Here is a 12669-nt window from a genome sequence, read left to right on the forward strand (position 1 = left end):
CCACAGTTTGATTTGGGGCCTTCTCAGGAATTAGCGTACGCATTCATGGTGGAGCTGGATAGCCCCCACTTTCACTGGGAGCACACTGCAGATGGGCACAGGAGCCTGACTAGTAGTCAGTCAGGAGCCATGGAAGGAATGGCTCCACCTCCCTTTGCAGACTCCATAGCTTTCTCTAGGGATTTTTTTCTCACTTGCTTGTTCTTTTTTAAGCTTCTCTTTTTGCTTGAAATGATATAATTTCACCCTGCTCAGCTGGGGTGGGGTGGAACCCCCTAGGAATGACTCTGGATAACTCCTCTTTTTTCCTACTCCCTGGTTCTTAGTTTTAATTGCTCTTGTGGAATCATAGATTCCCCAAAATTCCTCTTTCAAATTCACATGCTTTCTTTGTGTTGAGTTCTGGCTCTCGGCTGTTTTAGTTAGTCAAATGTCATATATATTTGGGCAGAAATATTTTGTGAATGGCTACTAATTGGATCCTAAAGATCTCAGATAATTGGCATAGCCAAAAAGATATCAGGAGGCTATTTGAGGAATGGTAGAAATTTTAGACCAGAAGCAGGCAGTGTGTGAGATGATTTGTGAAGTAGAGCTTATTCTAACCTCTACTTTCCATGATAACATGTTCAGATTTAAGTAACTTGCCATGACTGTGACATGTCTAGTTTTGCTTAACATTTATCACCAAAGAAATTAATCAATGATCCATGTTTAGATGGGACAGTCATAAAATAAAGAATGCAGAATTTCATAGGCTACATATATATGTATATATACACACATATATGTGTATATATGTATATATATTCCTTAGGAAAATATAATTTAAGTTTAACTTCGTTATCATTGCTGAAGGAAACACAAGTCATACTTATCTTAAACAATATAGGATTTTTGTTTGTTAGATATGAAGTATTTGCTTATATATATCTCAATGATATTTTGCATATAATTATCTGAAGTTATGTTTTTTAATTATCAGTGCATTTTCACAAATAAATTTTGTCAAAGCTTTTTGAGACTTGCAGGATTAGAATTCTTGTAAACATCTTGATTTTACAATTAAGGAAGGAGGTTCGTAGTGACTTTTCCCTGGGTTACACACGTGCACATTGACAGCCATGAATTCTGGGTCTCTGGATTTAAAATTTCTATCCTAATCCCAATGTTTACCATGGTCTGTCTTCAGACTTACACTAGAATCACATGCAGTCGTTACTAGAGCAATGGATACGTCGATACTAGCCAGATGCATTCAAATACCATAATATTTTATAACCTCACCTACCAAGTAGTACAACTACTTTTCAATTGGATGCTTTTAAATTTTTTTGAAAAAATTCTCCACTTGTTAACATAAAGGCAAGTTATTTAAACCTGAGGAAATTCAGTCCAGATATTAAAGATGAAAAATGAAATTTACTTATACTGAAATTCTCTCGACACACACACACACACACACACATACACAGTGATTTGAAGTTTCTTTCCTAGTTTTACTGGTAGTCTGATTTTTCATGAAGTGTTTAACATGCATTGTGTAAAAATATATGTATTTCAGACATATTTTATGCCTGATTTGAATATTTGAAGAGCTAGTACAGAATGATATGGTAACTAATTTATTTTCTATAAAACGTGAGAAATATTCAGAGATAAGACAGAATAAGAAATTTGCCTGCAAATAAAGATTTCTTGGTCAGGAGGGTTGAAAAATCACTGAGCTTATATGAAAAGAGATAACAGAATTTCTTTCTTTGGGATATTTAATTCAAGTGGTTTAAGTGGAACCCTAAGTGGTAGCTGGACGGTGAACTTAGTATCCATGAGAACTTGCAATATTTTGAGATTGCAATGATTAGCTTCAGGTTTATTTAAACAATCTTCATTCTCTAGAAATGATAAGAAGAGAAGCAGATATAGTGTTCCTTCACTCACAAAAATGTAAAATAAGAAATGTTTTGTGATTTTTTAAAAACTTCTGTGAATACCGAGCCACACGGAGCCATCATAACTGAAGTAGTAGTGAGAGCTGCCTGTGGGTGGAAACAGGAAACATTAGTGACAAATACCCTGCTACATTTTTTTCAGGTTCAGCTCCATGTATATTGATTCTAACTAGCACATTTTGTGCCTCAGCTAGTAGCTCCCCTTTAGCTCCGCTTGAAGAGTTTTTTTTAGAATTCACCCTGCTCATAAACACTGCCACCTCCTCCCGCCTTCTCTCTTTACAAATGTTACAACACAATCAGAAATTTCCTCTTTTCTTTCCTTCCTGCATTTTCAGCAGGTCCCCTTGCGTCAGAAGCAGAGGAAGAAAACTCAAGGTAATTAGATTTCTTTTGTCTTTGTCCTCTTCTTGTGAACGTGAGTGTGGATTTTCTCCTAGATGCGTTCTGGGGGATCAGATTTTTGTCTGTCTGAATGTTGGTATCAGAAGGTGGATGTCAGATTCATTTTTTGGTTATTTTTGGATTGATTTTAAGAAATGATGGCTTGCTGTTCATTTGGATTAATCCCTCATGATGTGTCAATAGAGCCTAGAAGAGCTGGCACTGAGTCGGGAAGTCGCTGTGTTTTTAGGGGGGGCTTTAACCCTTCCACCTGCTTGCATAACTACACTGCTATTATTGGAAGGAGCCATGGGGCTGCAATGATGTGCCTGCCAGCCTGGAGATTTTAGTGTTTCCAACTTGTTCTTGGTGAATATTCTTAGACCAATATTTGCATGTTAGTCTCACTGCCTCTTTGGCCATATCTTAAACCTTCTACGCATCAAATGTATTTTAAAATAAAACAGCTACATGATTCTTTTGTTGCATTCACTTTGCATAAATCTTGGTGAAAAAATGTACCTCCAGGAAGGTAAACAATGAAAAGTTTCCTTTTATTCTGTCACATAAATCAGGTGAACTTACCTCTTCATGGAACTATTGCAGGGTTTTTCACGATGAGTCGGAGGAGGATATCATGTAAAGACCTGGGACATGCGGACTGCCAAGGGTGGCTGTATAAGAAAAAGGAAAAGGGAACTTTCCTAAGCAACAAATGGAAAAAGTTCTGGGTGGTGCTGAAGGGGTCGTCGCTGTACTGGTATAACAATCAAATGGTAAGTCCTCCTCCTGTCCCCTTCCTTCTTTTGTCCCCAGCCTCTTTACCAGAGGGTGGACTATATAGCACAGATCAGGTGATTCCTGTGGGACAGCAAATACTGCCTTCTGGGGCTTGGAGTAAAGCAAATAAACAAATTTGTTATAGAAACCATTTCTGGTCCAGTAGATATGTAGGTTATTCTATTGTATTTTACCTAGGAGACTTGACTACTTGACTACTGTCTGGTTGGGGAGGAACAAAAAGGGAGGCTCAAATTTATATGCACAGTAATGGAGATTTTGGGCTTCTATTAATGTTATTATTTTAAGAGAGATTCTGATAGTTTTATGGTTTTGGTGAACATCAGTTACTCGGGGAGTCTTACGTTGCTAAAGTCTGTACTAAAGAGGGACTCAGTATTGCCACCTATGAAAGGTACAAAGAGATTCAGTTCAGAGAAGCTATTTCCATTTCTCCTGCTCTACTACTGTCTTCCCTGTCTTTCCCTCTTAGGTCTTTATTAACTGGGTTGGAATCCTAACCTGTGTGCTAGCCTTGTGTTGGCAACTGGTGTCTCCTGTTCTGTGATGGCGTTAAAGCACGGGTGTGTGACCAGCACACCCTAATATATTTGCCTAATTTATCCTTTAATAGTCACCTATTGTTGAGGTGGGCTTCACAGGTTAGTTTTCAGTTGAAAAGAGCTGGAAATGAAGTTAGTGTTAGACATGTGCTGTCTCTTATGGAAACATTTTGAAATAGTGATGTAGTTGAATGTTGAATAAGTAAAGAGTTTTCCAGGAATGACTTCTCTCCACGGGACCCAGGAGAGTCCACTGTTGTCTTGAAGAGCTTCAGTCTCTTTGTAATGTAGTGAAGATGAGTGTCTAAGTTTTTTTTAATCACTTAAGGGAAATGTACTTAGGAATTGACCATGAGCCAGAAAAATTCTATTTATGCGACACTATTCTTTTAAACTGAGTTGTACATACCCATTACTAAAAACAGTAGTGGTGTAAGTCAGGTCACTTTATAAATAATGTGAAGTAAGTGAGTCAATGTTTTAGGTGACAAAACTTGTCATTATTGGCAACTAGTTTAAAATTGTTTTCATTACCAAAAAAACTATATAAAAATATGTGCTAATATATGACCGTGGGCACCTTCTAAAGCTTTGGTTAAGTTGAATCCAAATCCAATGCCGTTGCTCTGAAATCAGCTCACTCCCCAGGTTCTCTCTTTACCACAGTTCCCAAGACTACTGCTTTGGTTTCATCCCATGCAAAACATGGCACAAATCTTGATCAAGTTCTATCAGAATACATTTCCGAAGAAAGAGTTATAGAGGGGGTGAGTTTGATCAAAGTGTATTACAATGAAACCACTTTATACAATTAGTATACACATAAAAAAAAGTAAAAATACATTTCTGTAAGCATTTGGTGAATTTTGACAACTTTATGAAAGATAAAGATTCACCAGAAAGTCACCTTGGAAAGTCACAGTGGAAGTCTAATCTTTCACTGTGTCCTTGCTCTCACTTTTCATCTCCTCCTATCCTGGATACATCTTCATCTTGTTCAGTATGGAGTAGTTTTACCCAAATTGCAGTGACCTATTATTAGGGAGGTTTCTTAAACAAATAAAGCTTCCTTCTTAAGAGGAATTAAGATGAATATAAATTTCTCTTTCTTGTTTCCTGTTACTTTAGGCTCTTGCTCTTGGGGAGTTGTGCCAAGTGATCGTCCCATGCATATTTTTTTTAAGTTGGGAGGACTTACAGAGGTACCTTGTAGCAGCTTGGGGGGAATTTCCGGAGGCTATTGGATAGATTGGGTGCTGATTGAGCATGGCACGTCTACAGGAAGAAATAAAGCTCAGATTTAATCAGTAAATTTATCTTCTCAGTCAAATTATTTGGCAAATATGTTCTGGATGCTTTCCTTGTCCTTTATAGAATTTAAAGGAAGTCCTGCAACCTCAGGTATTTACAGACTTGGCTCCTTTGCCTTCCTCAGCTTATTTGGCTTATGCTTCTCTGGGAGGAGTGGTAAGTTGCCTTTGGGTGCAGGCCTTTCTTATTTTAGGGATTAGGAATCTCAGTCTTCCTCAGGGAGCAGCAGCGTTAGCTGAGAGACAGAGAGGAAAAGGACAGAAGCTCAGACACACGCAGGCATCCATCCTGACGTGGTTTATGCAGATGTAGGCAGCAATGTGCATATTGCCAGTCATGTCCTTGAAGAAAGACTAGCAACTTCAGATGGAGAATAAGCTTGCTGTTGTGTGGACAGGGAACTAATGAACCAAACTAGTGGTGCATTACAGAAGAACCTTTCTGTAGAGGAATTCTATCTCTGTCTCTCTCCTCTACTCTTTCTCTCCTCTCTCTCTCTCTCTCTCTCTCTCTCTCTCCCTCTCTCTCACACACACACACACACACACACACACCCTGGCATCTTAATTATATATTTGATGTGGGACAAAAGGGCTTCAGTAAATACTTAATTAGCAGTCATATCCCTGTTATTTGTGTGAATATCAACTGTGAAATAGGAGCTAACCACATATCCTCAAGCTAAAACATTCACTTATTTTCTGTCACTGAAAGAATTTAGATTCAGAGGCAGGTGCACTGGCTACTGTCTATAATCCCAGCTACTTGGAAGGTGGAGATCCAGAGGATTGTAGTTCAGGGCCAGCCTGGGCAAAACATTAGTCTGTCATCCCAGCTATTTGGCAGGTATAGGTAGGAGGATCAACCCCAGGTAAAAAGTGGGATACCCTATCTGAAAAACAGCTAAGATGCATAAAGGGCTGAGGGAATGCCTCAAGTGGTAGATTGTCTGCCTAGCAAGCATGAGGGCTTGAGTTCAAATGCCAATACTGCCCCACCCCTCCAGCCCAAGTTCAGATTCAACAGTCTCTCCTAAGGTACCTATGCCTGATGAGCAGATTTCTTATTTTACCTTCTGTATCCTCTCCTCTCTCAGAAGAGCAAGACCTATGGTATAGAACTTCAATTATAGCCCAAGGTATATAGCTGGTACCTTGCTGAGAGGTACCAGCAATGATTGCATCATGGTAAGAACCATCTCTTACAGAAGGTCTGCTGTAAACCAAGGACATTTTAGGTGCCTTACTTCTAGGAAACACTCTCAGAGGCAGTAATTGTCACCCTGTTCTGAAAGTTGGGAAGCTTGAGACTTGGATAAATTGTATACATTGCCCAAGCCATACAAATGGTAAGTGGAAGAGACATCCTCATGTTCATATCCCCTTGGTTCCTAAGTCCATGACTTGCCAGCCTGACTCCTTCTGGAGACTAGAATAAGTGGCACCATTAAGACAACCCTATTCTCCACCTTTCGTAGGAACAGAGTGTTGCTCTGAAATCTAGGGCATTTCTTCTGGTAGATTACTAGTGATCCCTCTGGATTACTTGCTTGGTCCTCTTACTCCCTATGTTGCCTGAGGAGACCACACCATCCCTGCTTTTTTTCTTGGGCTTTTGTTGATGCTGTCACCCAGTAATCCATTCACTGTGCACCTTCTTCTTTCCCCATACTTTGCTACTTCCAACTACACTTACCCAGACTTCCTTGAGAAAGGTCACCTGGCACTTTTCACTTCACATTTTATAGCTTAGTATGTGTCACAGCACACACAATTGGATGCCAAGTTTTTCAAAGCCATATGTAAGTTTAATAGCCACACAAATCCTAGTTCATTAAAAATCCTGAAATTAAAATCCACACTCTTACTTTTCTTTACTCTTAGGATAAGGTACAAACTTAGTTCCTGGCTTAAGGGGTCCCCTTAAGCTATACTTTTCTTCCTTTCCCACATTCTCCACCCCAACTCTAGCTTCAGTTGTGGAGCTTTTGATTCCTGCTGTCACATGTACTTGCTATCCATAAGCCTGTGCACTGTTTCTCAGCTCAGAAAACTTTGTCTCCATGCCCTGAAGTCTTTCTTCCACCCAATTCCATCAAGCTTATTCTTCCTTATATGAAGAACTTAAATTTTAGTTTTATAGTTCTTCTTCCACATGGATTTACCTTATCCTCTGGCCTAAACTTGGCCACCTCTGTCTGTTCCCTGAGCATCTTATATTATTTTATTGTCATATTCATCTTGTTTTTTGTACATGTTTGTCAGACTCTTGTTTTTCATAATTGATACTAATCTCTATTGTTAGTACCTTACTCACTGCCTGACATTTAACAGGCACTTGGTTAGTAATTACTTGTCAATAAATGCTGAAATTTGTTAATATCAGCATTTATATTGCCCAGGTAGGTTTTGAGAGATGGGATCATAAGGCCAATAATTGTCCAGGTGTGGAAATTTCCACCTCTATTCTTAAACACAGATACAGGAAAAAGGTGCAATTTGGAATTTGCTAGAAAGATCCTATAATCCTAAGTAGATCCTACACAGCTGTTCCAGCCTTGCTAATACCTTAGTAGGAGTTCTGAGAAGGTGAGGGAAGGGCGATGGGCATTCCAGTTTGAGTACAAATGTAAACAAGGGCATGAAAGTGTAAAGGAGCTGCACCAAGTCACTGCATTAGGCATTATATTGCATTTTCATAATAACCAAGCAATACGTGTTTTATTATTCCTATTTTTCAAGTGAGTCTACTGAAGCACAAGGAATTTATGGAATTTGCTCAAAGCCTCAAAAAAAAAAAAATGGCAGAGCTGGGTTTAAAACCAGCATCTTCCAACATCAAAATCGGGCTCTTTTCTGTAGACTGAGTGACTTCTCCTTTGTGAGGTGGCTCAGGATCAATATATGGGTGCCTTGGTCACATAGTGCATGGATGGGGACGTGACCCAACAGGCAGTAGGGAGCCACTCTAAAGTCCTAAACTGTAAGTGAAAATTGGTATGTGAAAAAATTAATGTAATAGCAACATATTGAGAGTGGAGATAAAGTGTCTGAAAGCCAGGTAGGAGATGGTAAGAAAACACAGGCACTCAGGCACAGATTCCTGAGTGAGAGTGCTAACAGTGAAAATGTGGGACTCATTATGCTGATGAAAAGAGTGTCATATAGAGAGTGCTTGGATACAGGACACGAAATTTAAGGCTAAGGTCAGGATTGCAAGTTTCATAGCCTGGGGAGACTGGGAAAATTTAAGGTGGAGTTGTGGCTGAAATGTAGAGTTTTGATTCATTATCATTTACTTTGTTGGTTTATTTTTGCTTTGACTATAATTTTTTTGAATGAAATTGCTAGAAACTGGTGGTTTTAGTAAACTAACCGATTATTGATTCCATTTGTGCTGTTGTGTAACAATTTAAAGGAGCTGTGGGGCTCCTGGTGAATCACCCAACTCTTTTGTAAACATTTTGCAGCAAAAATAATTTAGGTTAAATACTAGGAAGCAGATGTGGCCTTATAATATACAGTCGTGCATTGCATACCAACATTCAATCAACCATGTACCCCATGTGGTCTGTCCACATAATGGAGCTGATGACCATACTGGAGCTGGAAACTTCCTATCACCAGTGACGTTGTAGCTGCCATGAAGTCCTAGCACCAAGTACTCATGTGTTTGTGGTGACGCTGGTGTAAACAAACCTACTATTAGTCCATAAAACCATAGCTAAGCACAAAGAATTATGTACTGTGCATAAAACTTGGTAATGGTAATAAGCAACTATATTTCTGGTAAAAGGTAAATTGATAAGGTTTGCAGGTTAGTAATTGGTTTAATACATGGCATGCAGACTTTTCAGTTCTTTAACAATCTAACGTGCATGTGTAAATGTGGTTGTGTTTCTCTCTTATGGGCTGAGTGGATCCATGTGTCTGCAGATTCAAGTGTCTACATTGTATGCCTTTCATTACTAGTTGTCTGAGCACTTCATGTAAATTTTAGAGGATTTTGGATTTGAAAGACATATTTCATGGAATCGGTTGATGAGAATCTTTATAGCAAAGATTGAATCAGTCTTTAGACAGGGTGGATTTTACCCTCATAGAAAAATGTATCGTGAAAGCCAGAATTTCTGTATTCATGAGACAACTGTCCTGAAAGTTTCAGTGAATATATGGTGCCTTTCTTTCAGCTTAGGAAAATTAAAGAATGAGTTAATTCTCCCCAGGAAAGAGATATTAAATCTTCTTACCTTTCATCAGTAATAATCTGGTAGTATATATTTTCAGAAAATGAGTGAATTTGCCATGGTTGGGAAGTTTCTTTTATCAAATACAATGTAAGTACTGAGAACATATTCTTGTCTGATTTGAGCTGTGTCTGTACACCTTAGAACTAGTAGACACAGACTAAGACATCAGTATTTTTTGAGGGAATGACTTAATTTTTACATTACTTAAATAATTATTTATATAGTCAAAACATTATTGAACACCTCAAATATCCCCCGTCAAGATTCTAGTAAAATGAGGTTCTCCATGTTCATTGTATTCTATAATCATTGTCTCGGTCTAAAACCAACCTCTGAGTGTTTTTCAAACAAAATTCCAGTGTTTTAAACATTTCTTCAGTGAGGATAATTTAAACAGTTACATGAAATTGGTGAACTTTTTGCCAGCCTAGAAATTGTGTTAGAAAAGAGAATGAGAAGATGTTATCTTGATGGTATAGACAGGGAAGAGTATGACATGTCAGTAGCTATTTCTCACCAGTTGACTTTAAGATGATGATTCATGGATCAAGACAATTTTATTTGTCAATTGGATTTAAAAATCAGAATGCCTTCTATTCTAAAACTTTTCAAGTATTTATGTTATATATATAAATACATTTGTAAATATCAATATGTATAAATGCTAATATATGTAAGTATATACTAATATTTATATAATATATTTTGACATGGACATCACTAATGTAACTCTCTCTATATGCATTTTCTTGTAAGTAGACATTGACCAAGAACAGTATTTCTACATAATTCTGAGGTACTTTGAGAACATCAAATGTAGATAAAAGCAACAGAAAAACATGAAAGGAATATATACAAAGAAGAACAATTTTATGTATGCTTTAGAAAGAAGTATGATTGTTTGAAGTACTGCAATTGTAGAATACAGAATGGTATTAAGGATTTTCAGATAGTAGAAGTGGTTTCTTTTGGTGACTATGGCTTAATCTGTGCTAGAGATTATAAAAAAGGTGCCCACTGGCCCTGGGCAAAGAATGATTTCAAACCATCAGACAGGGGAGTGGAGAGAAAGGCAGGGGGAATTCTTCAACACAGTGATTCTTGCACTGGAGGAAGAGGTCAGGTGATTCAGGAGTTAGTGGTGAGGTTATGAACACATTCCCTGAGCAACAGAGGTCGAATTAACCCGTGAGCTGAGCAGAACTTTTGGGTTGATCTGAGGATTTTTCTGAGAAGTCTTTATGTGAAGATGTATTGTCCCTCTGGAGCATGCTCTCATAAAAGCCATGGGCAGCTAGTTCCACAAATGAACTGGCTGATAAACTCATCTGCCATTGCTGCTGTGTTTAATCTTCCATACAGCATCTTTCAAGAACATTTCAAAAGGAAGCTTACATAGTAAAGTTGTTTTTTGATTGTGTATTTTAGGAGGTCAGAATTTCGGGGAACATGTTGAAAAAATGTCTTCAAAAAGGGCACAGGGAAATGGCATGCTATTGTAGAAGCTATCCCTGGATTCAGAATCAGGAGGACAGGCGCCACAGCTGCCTGACCAGCCTAGGCAAACCATCTACCTTCTCTCGGGCTTTTGTTTTTTCCTCTGCTGCACAGAAATGTGAATAGATGGCTGTCACCTGAGAAAGCCATAGTGCTTATCAACACCATATTAGCCACTGACTTTTTTCCCCACTTTGAATTTTATACAATTTACTGTGACAGATGTGGTTTCATCCATTACTGACAAAAATGATTTTAGAATAGTAGGAACAAATTTAAAAGATATTGTTTAAAGTTGTGATGAAATACACACAACATGAGTTTTGCCATCTTAAGCATTTTTAAGGGTACAGGTGAGTGGCATTATGTATACTTAGTTATTTTGCAACCATCCCCACCATCCCCTCTCCAGAACTCTTCTTGTCTTGCGAAACGGAAACTCTACCAATTAAATAGTAAGTCTTTCTCCCTTCGCCCAGTCCCTGGAAGCCACCATTCAACTTTCTGTCTCTAGAATCTGACTACTATAAGATCCCTCATTTACGTATAATCAGGTAGTGTTTATCATGCTAGCTTATTTCATTTAACTCAAAGTCTTCAAGGTTCATCCAGGTCATACCATGTGTCAGAATTTCCTTCCTTTTTAAGGCTGAATGATAGTTTGTTGCATCCACATCCCACATTTTGGTTATCCATTCATAGCCGTTGATGGACATTTGTGTTTGAAGCTTTTTCACCTTTTGGCTATTGTGATTGATGCTTGTAAGAACCCGGACATGCTTCCAATTCATTGGCTTTATACTTAGATGTGAAACTACAGAATCATATAGTAATTCTATTTTTAACATTACTTTTTTCCCTAATATTTGCTCTATTTTACATTTTTACCAATAGTGCACAAAGGTCCTGATTTCTCTACATGCTCACGTACAAATAATGTTTGTTTTTTTATTGCATATTATTTATTTGCTTCTGATAGTAGCCACCCTGATGAGTGTGAGAAGGTCTCTGTCTGTGCTTTTTGGTTTGCATTTCCTAGATGACATTGATCAGAATCACCTTTCCCATGTGCTAACTGGCCATGTGTATGTCTTTTTTGGAGAAATGTCTGTTTCATATTTTTAAATCATACCCGTTGCTGTTGCTTGTTCTTGAGTGTCATCTTAATAATATTCATGAAACTGATTAAAACAGCTTGAAGAGATTTGAAAGTTCTTGAAGTTTTTGAAGATTTAATGTTCATTGTGTGAAGGCAAGATTATATGTTATATTGTGATTTAAAAAGACTTAACCTTATTCTTTTATTATTATTTGTTTTTTATTACTCTAAATCCCTAATATTGAAAGGGAAGATAAGCTGGGTGCCGGAGGCTCACACCTGCAATCCTAGCTACTTGGGAGGCTGAGCTCCAGAGGGTCACCAGTCCAGGCCAGCTAGGGCAAAAAGCTCTAGAGACCCTGCCTCAACAGAAAAAAGTTGGGCATGGTGGTACATGCTGTCATCCCACCTACAGCATGAAGCCTAAAGTAGTAAGATTGAGGTCCAGGCTGGCCTGGGCAAAAAGCAAGCCCTATCTCCAAAATTACCAGAGCAAAGAGGGCTAGAGGCATGGTTCAAGCTGCAAAGCAACTGGCAAGTGCAAAACCCTAATTTCCAAAAGGGAACGTACCATTTAATTTTCTCAAGTGGTGATCCTTTATTGCTCTAAGCATGTTTGGTAGATGGGGTTTATTGGATAGCAAGAGGCATTATTAATTCTGTAATAATGAAATTTAATCAAACTTCTTTTACTTAAAAGTCTCCCTTCCCATTTGTTGCTTTCTTCCCTTTCATATGAACTGTTCTGTTGAAGGACCAACCTGTGAAGGTGAAAGCAGATGCTCCTCTGAGGTGAGAGGCTTCTAAGGGAGCAGGTGGCGCTGATGCCAGGAG

General features: G+C 38.3%; 1 protein-coding gene across 8 annotated transcripts in view; it reads left to right on the top strand.

The window, feature by feature from the left end:
• The window catches only part of Ipcef1 (interaction protein for cytohesin exchange factors 1), a 166012-nt gene that overhangs the window by 97404 nt on the left and 55939 nt on the right, over positions 1 to 12669 (top strand). For 4 of the 8 annotated variants that reach the window (XM_020185138.2, XM_074071996.1, XM_020185139.2 and 1 more), the window contains 2 exons: positions 2291 to 2330; positions 2943 to 3112. In XM_020185138.2, coding sequence (XP_020040727.2) covers positions 2291 to 2330; positions 2943 to 3112 — 210 coding nt within the window. Of the gene's footprint in view, positions 1 to 2290; positions 2331 to 2409; positions 2706 to 2942; positions 3113 to 12669 lie in introns of those variants that run through there. The other 4 variants (XM_020185141.2, XM_020185140.2, XM_074072013.1 and 1 more) reach the window with 2 other exon arrangements.

This window comes from Castor canadensis, chromosome 1 (assembly GCF_047511655.1).
Source record: "Castor canadensis chromosome 1, mCasCan1.hap1v2, whole genome shotgun sequence".
In the NCBI taxonomy this organism is placed as follows: domain Eukaryota; kingdom Metazoa; phylum Chordata; class Mammalia; order Rodentia; family Castoridae; genus Castor; species Castor canadensis.